The sequence below is a fragment of the Apteryx rowi genome, unplaced genomic scaffold (assembly GCF_003343035.1).
Source record: "Apteryx rowi isolate R43461 unplaced genomic scaffold, aptRow1 scaffold_184, whole genome shotgun sequence".
In the NCBI taxonomy this organism is placed as follows: Eukaryota; Metazoa; Chordata; class Aves; order Apterygiformes; family Apterygidae; genus Apteryx; species Apteryx rowi.
In genome coordinates, this window is record NW_020448130.1 from 780,811 (window position 1) to 801,403 (window position 20,593).

At 35.2% G+C, this 20,593-nt stretch overlaps 1 protein-coding gene across 1 annotated transcript in view; it reads right to left on the reverse strand.

Moving 5' to 3' along the window:
• Positions 1–1,243: 1,243 nt before the first annotated feature.
• Positions 1,244–20,593, reverse strand: part of SLC26A7 (solute carrier family 26 member 7) — a 74,929-nt gene continuing 55,579 nt past the window's right edge. Inside the window, exons 11-18 of the mRNA XM_026061741.1 lie at positions 17,946–18,052; positions 15,563–15,629; positions 10,580–10,696; positions 8,672–8,720; positions 5,595–5,698; positions 3,615–3,669; positions 3,422–3,525; positions 1,244–1,279 (exon numbers count right to left, since the gene is read on the reverse strand). Coding sequence (XP_025917526.1) covers positions 1,244–1,279; positions 3,422–3,525; positions 3,615–3,669; positions 5,595–5,698; positions 8,672–8,720; positions 10,580–10,696; positions 15,563–15,629; positions 17,946–18,052 — 639 coding nt within the window. The remainder of the gene's footprint in view (positions 1,280–3,421; positions 3,526–3,614; positions 3,670–5,594; positions 5,699–8,671; positions 8,721–10,579; positions 10,697–15,562; positions 15,630–17,945; positions 18,053–20,593) is intronic.

Genomic DNA, 20,593 nt, shown 5'->3' on the forward strand with positions numbered 1-20,593 from the left:
TTCCAGTAACAAGATCATTCAGAACAAAAACAAAGGTCTTGTAGTGGATGCTATGTTTAAGACCTTATTTTTAAAATTTTCTTTAATCAACTTATCTGTAAACTCTTAGAAAGTACATTTAGCCATCAAAGAGTAAATGGTGAACTTAGTAGAGAAGATACCTTTTATTCACTTATTCGGTGTGTATTTTAGTAGAGATCTCCATTCAGCTGTGACATACAATTGATGCTCTACAATTAAAGTACAATGTAAATAGTTTCTATAGTGTTAATAAATTACTAAGACTATTTGAGGCAATTATTAACCAAATATCATAGCCTGTGCCTGAGTCCAAGAATGTAATGAGTCATTTGCAACCAGCTATAGCATCTGACGTGTGTATGTATAACAATGTACGGTACTGTTTTCTCCTGTGTATGATATTAATATGATAACATAATCTAATATTGTTGATAGCAATCCATAATTACAAGGCAAATTCTCGAACTTGAATTCTTCCACTGCATTTGTGTGCTCTCACACGGTACTGTGCATGGAAATTTGAGCTGAAATGTGGCATGTACCTTGGGTCATTCCACTGTCATCTCACAGCTGCCACAGCTGAAGATTTCAGTACCAACCATATCACAGCTCACACTAAAAGTATAGACTACTTTATGCTAGAAACAGCTAAAGGTTTTGGAAAAACATTGCGAGTTTTTCCTCTTCTATCTCATCTAAAGAATACCTGTGGCTTTGAAAATGTAGCAAACCATAATAAGAATAAAAAGATAGGTAAAAATATTAGAAACAGAGTATGCATTAGTATATTGCTTTCTGCATATACCGAGTCCATTATAACGCACTGTTTTCCAGGATTTATAATGTCTTATTATTCCATGCACAAAACTATAGATGCATATTACAACTAATGTTACAATAGAAGAGATTCAAAAGAATATACCTCACTCATAAACATGGTCAATACCACATATCTGGTTTGTAATAATTTGTGTTTAAACATGTATAAAAATATTATATAAAACCAATTATATGAAAAATTATATGAATATTCTCTGAGTGATAATATCTGAAATTTTTTTTTCTGAACTGCAGATCTGTCATTACTGAGTGTAGTAAATATATATGGTATACAAAATATCATCTGCAAGATCTCCTGGAGAAAAAAGAAACCAAATAAAAACTGTGGTGTAGTTCACTCCAAATATGAGCAGATCAAAAAGCCACATGCAATGAGTCGACATCACACTTCACTTTGTTCACTGAATTTGCTGTAATTCTAAAGAGAGAGAAACAGAAAAAGATTATTATAGTATTTTCCTATAACATCAGTCAAAAATAGCAGATGAAGCAGTATTAATTTAAAAATGTCACCATCATAAAGGCTAGTAAATAAAAAGTTATTTATGATAAGGATGAACTGCATAAAGCAACAGATGAGTCTCTTATCAACATAAAAACAAGGATAATGTGATATTTTCCTTGGAAGTTTTAGATAAGAGCACTTTTGTATATCCAAATGACAGTTAGAGATGACATGTAACCAAGTTCTCCTGCCTCTACCTTTCTGCCAATGAAAGACTATTTCCTGCAGTGGAATCTGAAATGTAAATTGGAACAAATCACTTTCCATATATCTCCACTTCCTTCCATTCAATTATTTTCTATCCTATCCTTACCCTGTTTTCCTCATATGAGCACTCAAAATTCCTGCTGACCTCAGCATCATTAAAAGGCCTACAAATAGACACAGAACAGTGTTGGCTACAGCGTGATGTTGCTGTTGTGGTCACCCGGCCTTTTTATTCCTGTCCATCATCTCTTATCCTCAGGTATTAACAGCAAGGAACACATCAAGAAACCAATCCAAATACTTTGAAGGCTCAAAAGAGAGGTCAGCAACATATATATATATATACTGTTCGTAATTACATTCATAATTTGAGACTGCATGCAAGCCATTTGGGTGTAAGCCACTGTTCACAGTTTTGATTTGCTTAGCAGCTCTGGTAGAAACGTGGTATCAGCTCCTGGAAAAGTGGATGCCTGACTTCTAGTTTTAACTCCCTCTGTGGCTTGGGACATTTCAGCTGGTCTTTCCATGCCCCAGTTCCATAAAATGGGAATACTACTACTTAACCATATCAGAAGAATGTTAGGAAGTTAATTAGTGTCTATAAAGAATGCAGAAATTTTATAACACAGTAATCATCCTAATTGATCTAATCAGACCCAGACAAAATATAGAATAGTCAGCCCCGTTATTTTTGCCCTGCAGTTACCATTTCAGTAAGGGTTTTGTTGCAGGACAAGAAAGCGAAGATTGTTGAAAAGCACTGAAGAGAACATATTTTTCTTGGTCTGCAGTCTACTAGACCAACAGTGCCAGTTCATCTTATGTGGATAAATCAATGGAAAGTGATTTTGTCCTTGGGCAACTGTAATCTAATTAGTGAAAGGTACCAGATCACAGCAATGGAGGTGGGGGGGGACACATAGCCATGATTAGTTTAATTTCTCTTGGAGAAGGCTCTGAGCTGAGCCCTAGCCATGTCTGGAATCATAAATAAAACCATGGGAAAGCACACTCCTTACAACGCACGCTCAATTACGGTGGGATTACAATGGAAAAGGCTCACACTGTTTGTAAGGAAAGCCCAGGTTTATAGCCTTTTAAGAAGGAATGCAAGAACTATTATTGAGCAAATAAATGCATGTTCAAGCCTCCAGCCTCAATTTCTGAGCCAATCCTTTTTCTTGTAGCTCTCTCTTCCACCCCATCCAGTTCCTCTCTCCTCTTTCTATGAGTAAGCCAACACAGCACACTACAGTGCAGGACAGACATGCTTACTAGCTGTAAACAAATCTGCTAAGTATCTAGAAGTAATTCTACTCAGAAATCAGAGCAGCACAGTGCCCTGTTTGAATTTGTCTTGTTTCTCAGTTACTTTGCCCTTGTGTATCTCAGGATCATATTGTACCATTAACACGCCCCAGCTGGAAGTGTGCGGCTTGCCGTGCACGTTGCTGTGGGATGTAGCTTTAAGCAACCTAGACTGAGGAATGGAGGAATTTAGTTTCAGTAGTGCAGAATGAGGGGCAAGCTAATGTACCTTTCCAAGAGACTACATTAGGTATTTCTAGATGACATCACATTTTCCAGTGGAGAAAGCATCCAGATTAATGCTCCAGAACATAGTGCCTCTGGATCTGGCGCAGAAGACCTAGAAGTCATTGCTAAAGGAAAGGGAGAAGATGATGGGAAGACAGTTCAAGCTGGAAAACTTTAATAACTGAAGTCCAGAGGCTGGGAACTTGTTACAGACACAGATAAAAGATTTATGCACAAAAGGTTCACCAGATAAGTAAGATTTCCCAAGAAGCCTTCCTGACTTCACCTCCCCCCTGCTGTAAGTCTCACCCTGTTAATTTGAATGGCACCAATTGCAGAAGAAATAGATTCAAAGAAGACAGGATTTTCAGATTCAAGGTTTCCACCGTACTGCATAGCTTTTATCAAGGAAGCTGTAACAAAACAAACAGATGAGCACTGATAAGGCAGTGAGGATATCTAAACCATCATGTTAAAAATTTTGCTGTAAGCTGATACTTGCCTTTGCAGTGTGCTAGCAACACATCAATGTGTCTGTTTTTACAATCCATGTAAACCTAAATGTGTGAAAACAAGAAATTCAAAAAAACTGTTTAAAATGCCAACAGAGAATAAAATACACAAAAGAACATTCAAAGCAGGCAAAGAGCATGAAGTACTGCTATTCAAGCTATACTGACAGTAGCCACCAGAGAGAGCCATGCTATAATATAAACATCGCAAAGCCCACACTAAACAGAGAAGGGTCATTTCCTCCCCCTTCCTCAAAGTACTCTACAGCCTTACTTATAATAAACTGAATTAAGTCTGAATTTGATTAATAGCTTTTGATTGTTTATTCTATTTTTTTCAATATATTTTACTAGTATGCCTTTTCCTACAAGTTTCCCCAACTTGTCTCCATATTCTTACATACCAGGCCACAAAGGCAGGAATAGGACCTAACAGACTTTGAGACTTCCATCAGTCTATCAGGAAAGTGCCATAATCAATGTGCTACATTCTGCAGCAAGTTGTTCTCTCTTCCTTCTCAGAATATGTTCAACTTCACAGAGACTAAATATTCAATAAGCTAGAAAGTGAATGAAAAAAGGTGAAAATAACTCTAGAACCAGAGCAGGGCTCTTTCCTGAAAGATGAGGAATCCTGTTTACAGTCTCTGCTTCAAAAAATACTTAAATAATCCATATAAAGTGGAACAATTCTAAGAGGAGAAATTAAACCAGAACCACATCAGAATACCCTATTTTATGAAAAGAACCAAAAGCCTGACTGACTCTAAAGATCCATCTTACCAGTATCTTGTCTCCAGCAGTAGCAGTGATATTTAGGGAAGGAGTGTAACAAATAGGATGTTTTGTGTATTCCTCCCTTGGGTGTTTCAGTTTCTGACCAGTCATTCAGTCAAAGTCTATGCGTTTCATGCAACCTATGCATTTCATACCCAAAGATGGACTTACAAACCACAAATTTGTCTAACACCTTTTGACATCACTTGTAATTCTGAGGTCTCTAAGATGTTTTGGAAATTCATTTAAAAATGTTTTTGTTTGTTTTTTAATTAATGCTTTTCCTACTAATTTTATTGAATGCGCTTTATTTTTTGTGAGAAATAATAAAGAGTAACTCCCACTCAATTTCTTTTCTTTTTCAAGCTTTCATTTTGACTATCTTCCCACCTATATGTGTAGTTTCAATTTAACACTTTTTTTTTTTTAATTTAGCACTTACTTAGCTGCTTAATCGCTTCAGTAGACTGAGAAAACGGTTAGGATAAGAAAAGGGCTGGGCTGAGACCCCAGTTCAAATCAAGTCTTCTACCTTATTCAGAGAGATGATATGAACCAAATCTTGCATACCCAGTCTATACCCACTAAAAATCTTCTATATAATGCCAAGCCCAATGGCAAAGTAAGAGAGAGCTTTTGAACACAGCTTTTCATCTGCTATATAGAACTGATCATTATGTGGTTACTGACTTTGGTCTTCTGGGAGCATATTGGAGCTCCTGCTATGAATGAGGAACCCAGTCTGTATACCCACAGAGTAAAACACAAGGATCATTAAGACCTCTAGACTAGTGGAAGGCAGGACATACACATAAAATCACAGAAATAAAAGCTGAAATTCTGAGAGGTAAATCCACACAGAGCTCCACTGCAACTGGCATAACTGAACTAGGTTTGAATATGACCTAAATCAGATTTAAAGTAATAAAAAAAGGAATGTTTTCGGAAATTCATCTCCAGTAAATATGGATATTTACATCTGCACTGACTGTCCTTCCAAAATCTTTAGAATTTTTTTTTTATAATTTTATATATAAACACAGGGCAATTCCATATCAGATCTGTGCTCCTCTTTTTCACGAGCGATCATGTCAAGCCACTGATGTGACTGAGACGACTAGTAGCTAACTCCAATAACTGGTATGTTTAATTATGTATTTTTATATACAGAATGTATCTGATGTCATAAATACCTGAAGCAACACTGAGACTCCAGTATAGTCAAAGAAATTCAGTCCACTGCAGTCTAGTATCAAAGCATGTCGCTCCCCGTGGCATGGCTGCAACAAGGACTCACCTAATGTATTTGATATAGGAACCGAGTTTCAATTAAAAGGAAGAATGCTCAGGAAACATGCACTTGAAATTAATAATATTTTACCAAAATAAACTAAAATTATCACAATACAAAATTTTCTATTGTGTATCAGTCAAGAAAATGGCTCATTTTAGAAATATGAATGAAGAATACTTAGAGAAATGGGATGAAGTGATGACGGGGAGAACACACTCTTAGTGAGATGTTTCAGACAGGAATATTCTCTCAAGTAAAAAAGAAGTACTTCTCCGTACTTGAATTTCTAAATTAGTCTGGATAACATCTTGGCTATTTTTGGAAACTTTCCATGGGATACACAGAGGACATATCCCTCTTTCAGGTTCTGATACATCATTAATTTCTGCAATACCTAAATGCCTTCCTCTGGTGTAACACAACTAATATCCTAATATAAAATATCCTAATATAAAAAAATATATAAAGTGGTGTGCTTTATTTTGCAAGTTTTTTACTGTATTCTTTTCTGTTTAGTTAATGTTTTTGTAATATATATGCTACCATGTATTGATCCTAGAGAAAAAAAGATGTTGTTAAGATTTGTGATGGTCTTGAATTCACTCTCCAAACTCAAACCAGCTTGTGCTTAAGCAAAGCGCATACTGCACTAAATGTGTCCCAAAGTAGGACATAAATAAATGATTCCTTTCATAAAGGGAAAACTTGGAAAGAATGCATACTTATTTACATTGCTCTGTGGATAAATATTAGCTTTAATGTTAGTTATCATAAAATACAAAACACTTAAAAGAAAGATGAAGGAAAAGAGGTTTGAATGTAAAGATAGGTTAAGCTAAATGGTTTTGAGAGAGCAGAGGAAAAAAGATTTTAAAATCTTCAGGCGACTTAGAATTTCCCCACAGTGTAGATTTATAATGTCATTAATTTCTTCTTGAAAGTAGTTTGAGAGCCAGAGCCTTTTGGCTTGCACCTCCAAAGACTAATTATCTTTGTAGTGTCCAGTGTACATTAATAAATACATTGCAAACAAAAGTAAAGAATTGCAAAGGAAATCTCATGCCCGCCATTAATGCTATAGATCTTCTAGGCTGTTCACTGCAATCTTTTCTACACACCTCCTGTGTCTCTGAAACAAAAGAACTTAGTCTTTCTCCATATTACTTACTCATCCCCAAATACATACACATTTATATTTACAGGTTCCAACAAGTTTTACCTTCAAAAATGTCCTGTGATATGTTTTTTTTTGTGGTCATTATGTTGCCTAAATAAAATTTAATTTTTGACCATTCAAGAATAGAGTTTAAATAAAAGTAAATTGTATGTACTTTGCTCTTAAACCTCTGTGCAACAGAAGCAAAATACAAATAGAAAAATAGAAAAGGAATGAAAGCCAATAATCATTGCTTCAGATTAGAAATGTCACCTTCAAGGACACAAATTGAGATTACCTTACACCTGAAATGTATTTAGCTGACGTGTTACACCAGCATACTATGAAAGATTATTATTATTTATTATTATTATTATTATTACTACTGCTACTATACTGTAACATCTATTCCCTAGCAAACATATTGAAGGTAAAAACACACAAACACCTACCCCCCCCATACATGCACAATTTGCTGTGTCTTCCAAGGGCAACTACTGTAAAGTTAAGGATTACGTCTATCTGCTCCCCTCCTTTCTAAAACTTTAAGCCCCATAGTTTGTTTTTCTTTTCTAAGGATTTTTGTTTTTTCTCTCCAATTTTATTTTGAAACTCTACGGACTGGTTAGCAGAAAGAATAACTGAGCATTTAAGTCCTCTAGACAGGACTTAGCAATCAGAGAAGAGGTCTTGTGCTGTCTGTCACTTCTATAACATGAGAAACCAGTTCATCCCAATAAGACTGAAATGCATACTGATAAGACCTTCCAAAAATCTCCTTGCAAATACAATACTGTACACTCTTTCAGTATTTTACAGTACAGTGTTGTATAGTCTTTGATAGATATTATCATTTTGCTGTTATGTGTTACAGTAAAGCACTCTGCCACCCCCAAATAAAGTAGGCACTGTAATGTCATAAAAATGCCATAAGTCTAGTCAATAAGTGTAAACATTCAGACCATAGCCCCAGATCAAATTCTCCACTGCGGCCTTAATGCTTGTAAGTGTTTTAAACACACAGAATATTTGAATACCATCCATGATGAGGCCATCTGTATAAAGTATCTTTTGCAAAAGGTTGCTGCAGCTATCCCACGGGAACATACGTGCTCCGTTCTGATTTGTGTGTTATAAAATGTGGTAAGAGATGGAATTATCCAACTTAATCCTTAATTAAAAGCAAACCTCTAGGTTTTTTTTCTCTATTCTATACAGTATTGGCATACTGTACTGTATTGGTGACCATGGTGCCACTGATAGTTCAGTTGACATTTTGTAAGTTTCTCCTCATAAATGGCTTCAAAGACCATAAAGATTTAACATGGGTCTAATCCTTTCCTATTCTTAGTTTTCATACTAATATCCAAGTCCTACTGTGAGCTCAAAACAAGAGCAGAGCTTAGCAAAGCGGTGTATTAGGCCTCTGGCTGCAGACCAGTCAAGGCATAACACTGGAAGTGACTCCCTCCACTATGTGCATATATCAGTAAACATACAGTGATTCATGCGAAATAAGCAGGGACTCCTGGAGAAAAGGTATCTTCATTGATTCCCACTTTGGAAAACTTAGAAAGGAAGTCAAGAACAGAACAAAAATAAAGATGAACTGCTTCCCACTCTTGGAAGGAGACCTTTTAGGCCAAGACTAAGGCAGTTTGACACTGTTTAGTGCTTATACTTCACTTAATGTGTGGATTAACTGAAAATATTAATTTCCAGACAATTTGAGTTCACCTAGAAATAAATGGAAAACTGGAACCATTTTGCACGCTTACCTCCATCTTGTTTTTAATACAATTTATAAATAATAAACTCACCACGACAACTCACATTGGAAAATGAACAGAGCAATGTGTTCTGCTCACACTGAAATAAAAGCAACAACCAATTAACATACCAAGGAAAACGAATCCAATGTGTAATAACCAGAGAAAATCAATGCAATACATAAGAATTCTGTTTCTCAACATCAAAGTTAACTCCTTCTCTACAAACTCAGCCTTCTATGCAACAGCCTTTTGGATATATTCTATTTGCTGCGTAAGTCTTCCAGCATTCTCATAAAGCTACATCAAATTGATACCTCATTTTTTTTAGATGACTTAACTTCTATGATGTTTGGATCCACTAGAAAGCACATTATGAACATAACACTTTGGGGGCAGGGGAGCATTAAGCAGAAGTGGTTAAAGCATGGGAAAGAGGTTCTTGAAAAAATAAATTCAAGCAAGTAATTTCATAAGATTAACATTTGATTTATTTTCTTTTTGCTGCAATCTCATCTAACACACTAAAATTTTAGTGAGAATGCTTTTGACATGTAAATTTATTAAAGAATTACTTTTATCTGGAGAAAAATTTTTAATAATGATTTCAGTATGAAATTAACTAAGCTTTCCATAAAAATAGCAGTTAAAAATCAGAAATACAGGACAGAAACAAAAATCCAAAGTGCATTTTTTTCATTCACTCCCACTGTTCTACAAAAAGGCCATTATTCCACAAAACAAGAGTATATGTACTGTATTTAAGCCAGCTTTACTGTCAAGTACCTTCCAGAAGAGACAAAGGATAACATCTCCCTCCTTGGTAACTTATAATTTAACTTATTAAATTAACTTATTAATTACACTTATCAAATTAATTCATAAATTAATTCCAACAAATACTAAGCAATTTCTTTCTGTTTGGGGGTATGTTATCATACTAATCCAAATATCAGTTACCCTCAACAGAACAAAGAAAAATAAGCATCACAATTTCTGAGTTAAATTCCCAAGCGATAAGGAGGAGACACCCACCCAAGCCTGGGCAGCACAGCTCTTTGGCAAGAGACAGAGAGGTGGTGGGCAGATATTGATGATGCATGCTATCTTAACAACCTGTCTAGGAAATGACTGTGGTTTTATCAACTCAGTCTACCACATTGGATAAAATTGCTTCCGGTAAGCCTTGCATAGTATTGGAATGTCTTTACTGTAATGAAAGAAAACTAATAAGAATTTTTCCCCTTTAGGGAAAGTTATGGGAAGTTGCTGTAGTTATGTGCAGATAAACTTGAAAAGTACTATACTTACAGTGACATCCCCCAAAACCAAATTATATACAATTTTATACTGTTTATTTGCCAGAAGAAATCAATACAATCAGTGTAGAAAATGAAAAAGTAATATTGCTTTAGAAGAAAACTTTAGTCAATTTTACACATTAATAACTTCTTACTATCGGAACCATTTACAGTTAGAATCAGAAATTATCTCCAGAATAATCTCTAGCACAACCCCTCACATTTTATTCTACTGGAATTGTAACTACTCGCTGCCCCAGCACAACCCCCACATTTTATACAACTAGAATTGTAACTACTCACTGTCTTTTTAAAATCACCTTATATTATTAGCAGAGGTTATGTCAGGTCTGCCAGAAATTTTAAAGAGCTTTGGGTCAGCACTTTAATGTCTTTTATAGAATCACATATAGAAAGATATTAGAGAGACACTTTTCAAGTAATAATATGAAAAACAAAATATATCAAATCTGATTAAGATTAGGATTAACATTATTATATTGTAATTTAATCATTTGTGGTATTACCTGTTTTTATTGGTTTCAATATCTGATTACATTCTCTAAGAAAAGCAAGGAAAGCAATCATGATCTTCAACACTGTCATCATGGTTACTGATGCGTGTAGCACATCCTACCTTGTTTACATCTTCATATGCCTGGGTGCTTGTACTATCCTTCTGGATTATTTTTATCAAGTCAGCATGAAATTTCCTGGCATTCAGAAAGACTAATGGGTTGTTGACTGAAATTATCTTTACCTGTTTTAATGATTCCTGTGGGATGAAATAAACAAAAGGCTGAGAAGATTATCTTGGTTTTGGAGACTAAAAACCAACATAACTTCCTAAAAAGTCCTAAAAATTTCTGTAAATCAATGTAAGAATTTTGGGCTGTGAGATTAATTTAACAGATAACCATCTTGACCAGTTTTCACACAAGACTTAAGTCAAGGAGGAAATATAAGTAAGCTATAGGGAAAATTATCCTTAATTCAAGTTAGCACAAAAGCAAAATCATATTCATCACAATATATCATATTAAGAACTATTATCTGGCAAATAATAGAAGCATTACTTCAGCTGGTATGGTCCCCAGGCACAGGCAAGACCAGGTTTATAGAGAAAGGAAATATCTTTTATTAAACAAACTTGTGTATTGGAAAAAGTAGATAAGTTTTGGGGAAATACACTACAGGTGGTTTGGGGAACACTCATAATGTGCATCTCAGTCGTCTGAAGATGGCTTTAATACAACAAGGTCATTTCTGCAGGGAAATGGAAAAAGCTACCAGAACAAAGAGACTTTGGTACTGAAGGAAATTCCCACTGATCCTGCCTGCCCTGGTCTCACACTGACCTGTTCTGGAAGCGAAGCAAAAAATCATTTCACAGTGACAGCCTGCAGTAGAAGCTCCTGCCTTAAGGGAAATCCTCCTGGATCCTCTCTTACCTCACCAAAACCTTCAGCAAAAGTAAAATCCTGATGGTCCAACTTGTACAAAATGGACATAGACCAAACCTGAATGATAGATGTAAGGCTTTGCTAACATATTTCTGTAACCAGCACAATAAATAATCCACAGAAGAACCATCAGCAACCTTGGATGCTACATTTGCACTTCCTGGAATATATTTCATTCAATTCACCAAATATCTGTGTAGTTCACTACACAGACTTTACACACCAGAATGAATTCTGAAGGACAACTGATAAAGGTCAGAAATACACAGTTACGAGTAGGCAGCATTTCCCACAAAGCAAGCACTTTTTCTCTCATGCTCAAGGCAAATCTACAAAACACTTTCAAAAACCAAGAAAATTAATATGTACAACTATGGTGTATATTAGAAATCACAAGTTCAGTTGAAAAACTGGTTTTGTAAACTTTAGAATTATTCTAATTCTACCAACCTCTCCACTTTCCATAGGTGATAAATCAATTGTCTCTCTTTTCATTAGGAAAGAATCACATTCTCACTTTTCCTCAACAAACTTTCCATCTATGTCACATATCAACTATTTGTTCTCTCTTATGGTCTGAGACAGACCCAATTCAACATGGAGCAACTGCTCTCAACTGCTTTGATGTCTGTTGCTTCTATTTTGATGAAAAATTTGTTGGCTGCTAAAGTCTTCTACTTTTTTACAGTTATGCTACTCCACCTAATAATACATACTACATGTACTTATAATGTTCTTTATCTATATTATGATAAATAACTGTATTAAACTTTTATGCATCTAATGCTGTAAGATAGGAATAAGCAAGATAATTTGGCCTATAAAAGTTTCTAGTGTTCTCAGCAGCATTTTCTACCTGACAGACATGCAACATGCAATTGCAGACATGCAATAAAGAGGCATAATAACAAAACTAAGAAGCTCCTGTTGCCAACAATTCAATAGCATTAATTTGCTTCAGGCAAATCCTTTATGGATTCTGAGGACGTCTCAATTACATATGAAAATTTGGAAAATTCTACTTTCAGGTAAGAGAAAAAAGGATCCCTGAATGCACAACATGAACATTGCACAGTGACAACTCTCACTGCTTATTTCCATATGCAAAACACAGTATCAAAGAACATCAGTTTCAACAGTCTCATGTAAAAATTGCCCACTTTTGAAAAAGGAAAACAGAGTAAGAGACACCATTCAACTACTTTTAATGGAGAAACACTCACATACAGCTAACAACGTCTCAGTATGTCAGCAAAGTATCATGAGAGCCTAGTCCCTACAAGTACTCCAAAAGGTTTACAATCCACAGAAGTGTTTTATATAATAAGATATCTTATCACCAAGTATAAAAAAGGGTCTGGATAAAGAAAATGTGCATCAGCTACTGAAAAAAGTTTTTGATTTATGCAAGCAAGTATAAGAACTACTTGTGACAAACTAGTAACAGAAAGTAAAAAGCAAAAATTCACAAGAGAATAGAGGCCCAAAAGCCTTTATTCATCCTAACAAAATCCAGAGATGGATAAAGCTACTTAACAAGCTCATACTCAAACACAAGAAGTAAGTGGAGCTGACACAGAGAAAATTTTTCAAGTAGTTCAAGAAAAGTATGGGATTGTGCTGAAGATACACAGCTTTCCCACAGACCTTCAAGCAAAACAGGAATGGAAATCTTCACCACAAACCACACAAACTACCTCCTTATTGTAGACTACTATTCAGACTTCTGGGAACCAGACGATCCCTTGGACACCACCGCAGCAACCATTACACAGACTAATGAAACATCTCAAACATCCAAAACCTTGGCAATGAACCCCAGATTATGTATAGTGATTTTGCGCAATTTACCTATGAATGTGATTATGGTAAATATCCCATCACCAACATACCTCGGTCAGTCAAGTGGCAAAGTCTAACTCTCAATTAAAATGGCTAAAATTATGTGAATGAAAGCTCTAAAACAAGGAAAAAACAGAGGGCAATGAATGCTTGAATGGAGAGGCACTCCCGCAGACTCCTTTAGAAACAACGCTCAACACTGCTTGATGTTGAGACAAGCAGGCACTTTGGTGACATACCAGAAATGGCAAAGTGAAAGAAGAAAACTAAGAAAAAGGAAGACAGACATGCAAAGGCCAAAGCCTATGATGAGCAGCAAGCTAATAGTCTTCCAAAAATACAAGCTGTAAACCTTGAAAGGCTCAAATCATTAGTCCAGATCAAGCAGATGGAAGGCTTGGGTATAATCTCTTTTCTGGGAGGGGCAAGGAAAGCTGTGCCAAACTTGCAGTTATTCCTGGCTCTAGTTCAGTTCTAGCACCTTTCTTAAAGCATTTCCAAACTTTATCTAGACTGTTCTGAGGAAAATGAGCTCCTTTTGATGTATCCTTGCAAAGGAAGAAATAAAATTATCTCAAGTGGCCGACTCGCTGTGCCACTTAGGAGGACACTGACAACTGCCCTGTGCACACTACACAGCATTATCTACACATCAGTACGAATACCATTAAGTGAATGTCTGTGATGCAATGTGTTTCACATAAGTTTCTAAGTATTCTCTTGACTTTTTCCACATTAAAGTGTCTCTTTTCCTATTGATGAAATAATCCCCATAAATCCACAGACCTTAATGGCAGGGTAAATCATTAAACTTACATATTTTCATTTTTAAATGTCCTGTTGTCTATGTCTGAGCTGTTATTTACCAAGGGAACTTGGATCACTCTAACATTCATATATTTACTGCTAAATTACTGCTGCAATCCAGTGACTCTAAATTAAATTAAAGGCATTTTTCTAAATCTTAAAAATATTTTCCTTCTTTGTTTTGTGTAATAAGCTCTTGAGCAACTGGCTTTCCTAACAAAATGTTGTTCCCCCCACTCACTGTCTGCAGACACTAGTTTTTTATTACTTGGCGACTGGCATTAATCTTAATGATTAAGGAAAAAAAGCAGAAGAGAATTTAGCTTTAAAGATGCATATGGATTTGTACAAATATTTTACAAACTGATATGAAAACATGCTAACCAAATTTTGGGTTACGCATCTTTGACAAAGTTAGTCCAACTTTTTTTTAAGAATGAAAAGTGATATAGTAATTGACTACTTTGTTGGGCCAGGCTCAGCAATAGTGTTTTTAATTCACATTTTAGAGTCCTCTCCACCCTCATGCACCTTTTACATTGCAGAATTTTTCAGCGTGCCATAACAGTAAACCCTCCTGAGCCAAGTTCAGATTTTGAGCCTAAGATAGCTCTCTTTGAAAACGTTTGTCAGAAAAAATAAGTTCTTCAGAAGGGAGCTTCTTAATAGTGAGGTAATAACTGCTGAGTATGCTGCTCACTGGTATACAGGATGCTTGGTAAGTATTTGAAATGGAAAGCAGACATAGTAGGAACTGCCACCGCAGAGAAGGCAGGGTGTCTAGTGACTGGGACTCTGTACTGAAAAGACACATAGTTGTCCTTCCCTCCTGGCTGCTGACCTACCATTTGATTTTGGAGGAAGGAGTTCATCCCTCTGGGTCATTACCTTTCTCTTCTTATCACAGACCAGACCACAAGAAAATTGGTGATAATTGTAATGAAAATAAACAAAACAGTCTTAAAACTCTGACTGGTAGGTTAAAGTTTGTACAAAGGCCAAATGTAGAAACCCTAATCATCAGGAAAGAGACTTGCATCCATTTTCCGCGTGCGAGTACCTTTATCTGAGCACATGGTGGTGAGAAGGTGCGTGAGGTGGTCCGCCACAACTTTGTGCTGCTGTCAGAGCCACACAATCTCAAAAGGGAAGGACATCTGATAGGAATATAGAGACAGCTATTGGCTGTGTAATGACCCTTGCTGGCAGGAGATTTTCCTAGACTGACTGGATTTAGGAAACCCCTTTTGTAAAAAGCAATTCCAAATAGAAAAGTAATAAATAAACTGAGACAGACAGAGGTAAGAGGACTCGCCTAACTTCACTTTGCAGACCAGCAGCAGGACCAGGAAAACACTCCAATTTCCTGAGTCCCAGACTAGTTCTCTATTTGCTATTTCACATTAGCTTTAAATTTGAAGTGGTAATTTCTCAAAAATGTTCCTTTAAGGCACTGATTATAAGCCTGTAACAAGCAATAGAAGATAAACAAAACCAAATTAGTACAAAAAAAAGAGAATTAAACTTACACAGTTATCTTCTGTTTTGTATTTATATTCCACCTCTTTCATATTTTTCAAATTCAGTGTCTTTGCTCTGTAATCAATACATGGAGTAAAAGTGTAGGACAAACTGTTAATAGCCTTGAACAGAAACAGGAAGAGATACACCCCAAAATTATAACATAAACATTTAAAGTTGTGACAATACAATCCATATATATTTTTGTGCTTATAAAGCTTACTTTGTATGACAGTGATGCAATAAAAACAGTAAAGGGCATATAGACAGCTACCAAGAAGTAACCTCTCTGCTAATCAGGAAATGTAGTTATAGTATATTACTTTGAAAATATGATATCATTATTTTTTATTTAAATATGAATAATGTAAATGGTAAATAAAATGTTAAATTTAAGTTTCATTATTGCTAGACATCCGGCCAGAGAGGTAGTCTCTAGTCAAGGTAGCTAATACATAACCTACTACTTCAAAAGTAAAGAGATTTAATTAATATTTTTTACCTGTAAAATCAGATTGTAAGAAAGAAAAAAAGATATTGAATAGCTACGGGGCACAAAAACTAAGGATGTTTTGTTTGTAATTAAAATCAATGGATCTCAGTATGACAAAGCAGAACATCACACTAACTGTCAAAGAAGGAGACAACTGAAAAAGCCTAGTCTCTCCTTAGGCTCTCTATGCAATAAATGGAAAGAGAATGTTTCCTTGGAAAGACAGTTCAGTGTAGGACCTTCTGCTTTAAATCACCATGTGTGGTAACCCATTTAACTGCAGAACAAGACTATAAAACTAGCTGTCATCTAAGCTATGGGCCTAGAGCTAGACAGTGGAAATACTCCCACAATACAAACATTTGATAGATGCCTCGTTGTACAGGGGACCATTTGCAGATACTGGGGAAGGCTAAACGAGGTTTGCAAAAGTCAGCTCTACTCTCCTGTTTGCATAAATCCATCAATAGCTTCTGTTGTATTTAATACATTCTGATACATAAAATGTACCACGTCCGATGCTCTAGTGTATGAACAGAAGGGCAGTAACCAGCAACTTCGCAACATATCATCTACATTACTTTTCTTGCTTCACTCTCTCAACAGTCATTCCTATGAATATTTTTTTTTCCCATTATTGGGTGGCTTACTGCATTTTCTCTTACTAAATTCAACACCTGCGCACTACAATTTCTAAGGATGTTAGTCCTTTCATCACCTTTAAATTGCACGAACAGTCATGCACAACCTGATTGGAGACCACAGAAATCACTGGAAAGATTCTTATTTACTCTAATTAATGCCCGTTCATACTCAGGTCTCCATTATGTCAGACAAAAGAGGATAATGCTGTTTTGTGGCAAATATCCCTCGCCCTCTGCTGTTGTTGAACCTCAGACGTCCAATCACAGCATGTAAATAACATGAAAATCCAGCTTTCCCTTTACTAGCAGAATTTTCCAAAAGTTTAGTTCGCTGAGTAGCAGGTTGCTAAAAATGCACTAGCTGATTAAAGTAGAAACCATCTACTACAATTTATAATTGTGGTGCAATTTTAAACTATTTAAATGCTGATTCTGCAAATTAATCTGTGAGAATAGAGCCCTGCACAAACTGTCAACACCGTTAACTTTAACAAGCATTGAATCAAGCTGTCTATATTGCAGCTAACTCCAGTGGGATTCAATGTTCATGCAAATAACTGCCCACATGAGGCAAATCATTTGTAGGATGGGTGAGCTCTGGATTAATCTTGTAGTACAAGATGATCACAGACCTCAGATGAAATTTTCTTTACTCACAGACCAAAATAGCAATTCTAATATATAATGAAAAAGAATATAAGCATTTGTGTTAGCTGCATTTTCTTCATCCTGACTTTTCTAATGAATACATGACATTCATAATGTACTTTTCAGACATGGGAATAGTTATGCAATCATCTTTTATTATGATATTTTAGGAATTAAATTCTCAGCTGGCATGTCCTATACAATGCAGTATCTGGAAGTTTATGATGGAACTTAATCACCAAGGCTTGCCAGATATCCTGCATTTTTTTGAAAGAGCAAACAAAGATCTAATGGAATAAAATTTATATTATTGATCTTACTATTGATCTTATGCCCTCACCTAATGAGTTACAGAGATGTGTAACTACTAACAGAAAACATATAATAACCCCATATAATGAAATGGTTTAGAAGTCCTTAGCCTTCAGCAAATGCAGAGGTGATGTTCCCTTTTCAATTATCTTATCTTGTAATTTTCTGCAACTAAAAGGTGAAGTTTCATTGTTAAATTCAGTGTACTGTATGTCTATACAGAGTGTGAGGCAGTATGGCATAAAGAAGTCATAACCATGCACTATTAGAATATTTCAATAAATTATTTCTCACCTGGGAAAGCGGAAAATCACAATTACTATTGTGCAGACAACTCCATACAACAGTCCCACGTTAGCAGCAAAGCATATTGTAAACACATAGGTACTAACCCATATGCTCTTTAAGGGGGAAAACAAAAAGAGGTGATTAGTTTCGATTTTTGCAGCCGTGTATATTTTACAAGTTGGAAATAAGGATTTTTAAAATGCAGACAGTTTCTCAGTATAAAGAGGTGAACATTAGGATCTAGAACGAGCAAATAAGGAAGACTGAATTAGTGAGTAAAATAATGTCTCTCCACTGGAGAATACATATGGCATGAGACTACAAATCTTAATGCTCATAGAAGTTCATTTCAAAGTTACACAAAAGAGCATATGTAGCTGTGATAACAGTATAATTCAGAGCAAATTTGGATGATTTGTAAAAGCTATATTTGATTTTCCACATTTTCAAATTATTGCCACTGCACATATTTAAAAACTTCTTTTCCTTTTATACAGAGAAGTGTCCTAAAGGTCACATACAGAGAGCTCTTCTCCCACTAATTGTGTAAGTGGGAGTTATAATTTGCAATGAAGTTAATTAAAAGTGGCATTTATCAGTGTACAGAAGACTAAACCAACTCAATAACAATTAGAAATTATTGAGAAATCAATTAGTTCACAATAAAATGTTGGAATTGCAGAATGCTTCCCCATCTCTCAATAACTGATTAATAAAATGTTTTATTCATTTTAACTACAATTTAAAAAATACAAAGAAACATATCTGAAACATACATTACTTTAAAAAAGAATTTAATTTATTAAAAAGTCAAAAGATTTTGACATTTCAGGATTTTTTTCCTCAGTTATTTTCTAAAGAGAAAGGATCACTAGTATTTCCATACTACAATGCCATGTATGGCATAGACATATGCAGATTTTAAAATTAAAATGAGAAAGGTATGAATGACTTGATTTCCTATGTCAGCCTACTATCAGGAATATTCAGCACATATTTCTTTTCTTGAGGGAACCTTAAGCAAAGACTGCCACCTAATCTTTATATATAAAGTGTAAAAGAAGAATGGAAAGTATTTTAACTTTTATGAATATACTGTTCTCCACAGGTGCCTGTTTCAACAATTACAGTGCTTCTTGTTAATGTTTTCAGAGGAACAGATCACATCATTACAATGGCATAATCAGTGTTAAAATTATCCTTTCTGATCCTTTCAGTTACTTCAGGAAAGCCAGAGACGACAGGATACTTTCAACCCAACTACAGAAATTTTGTTCTAGTAGATTTCAGAATTGTTATTTTATAAATTATAAAAGGTAAGTCATACAGTATTAATTTGTGCTTTCTAGAGGATGGAATGTTATATACGTCTACTGAGAAATCTTTTTCTTCCTCCTCTTTAAAATTCTAAATTACAGCAAAAAATTTTGCGGTCTTTTCAATGGCAGCATCTAATTAAAGAGGTGGTTCATTCTTTAAAACAATGTTCAATTTCCAGTTATATATTAAAAATAAAACAAAAAAATAAAATAGGATCTTATACAAATTATTCTGTGTGCTTTTACAAAGAATACCTGTATGAACAACAAACATTGAGTTCTGATTAATCAGTGAAAAATTAATTCTAAGATTTATAAATCATACTATATATATATATATATATATATATATATATATATAAGCATTGCTTATTGCAAAAAAAAGGGCTAACAGAAGCACTACAAGCCTGAAATTCAGCCTGGACCAATATTTAGCTCATTCTGTGAAGACTGAACCCTTGACAAAGCCTAAGATCAAGCAAGCTACTTCTACTGCAAAACTGAGCTTCATTACCAGCTTGTTCTTAATATCACATCTAACTAATCACTGCTGCAAGGCCTGCAAAATTCTTCTCAGTCTCAGAAGGAAAAAGAAAGGATGAAAAACCAATACAAAGTCTATATAGGAAGAATCAAAGCCAAAAAAATGTTAAATACTGCTGAGTACTGAGAAAGCTAACTCAGTGCCCCTATAGCAGCCTAGTATCTTGCATCTTTGTTGTAACCAGACAGCCATTGTTGTAGAGGATGAACCAAAACAATTATATTCTCATCTGTCAGTCACCCTTTCTGCAATTTACGTTGGCCTTGAGTCAGCACTTTATTAGATGGGGTAGCATTAACTTGTAGAAAGAAGTTATGTTGATCTGCTAGACATTTTTTTAAATTCATGGGTTGTCAAAAGGTTCAACAAAGAAGTCATAAAAACATCAAAGGCTTCTTTGGCAACTTACTTTAAGATGGATATTATATACACCAAGATAGATAGAATTTAACTACTGCATTCTTCAAGTCTTAGCAATAATGTATTATAGGTACATGTTATTCTCAAAAATTAAAACAAAATCCAGCTTCAAAGTATGCTTGTACTGTATAAATAAAAAGAATTTTAAAGAGAGATAAAGGTAATGAGTAGAAGATATGGATTTATGTTGAACCTTGCATATACCAGAAGGGAATAGAAGCATTTGGAGCATGGAGGTATGGTGACTGTGTATTCATTGCAGCTGTCTCCAAACCTCTGTTTCTGTACCACTTTGAAACCAGATTATAAATTTCCCTTTCCACTGAAAGCTGAAGAGATAATCAGCTATTGACTGCAGCGGTAAGACTTAT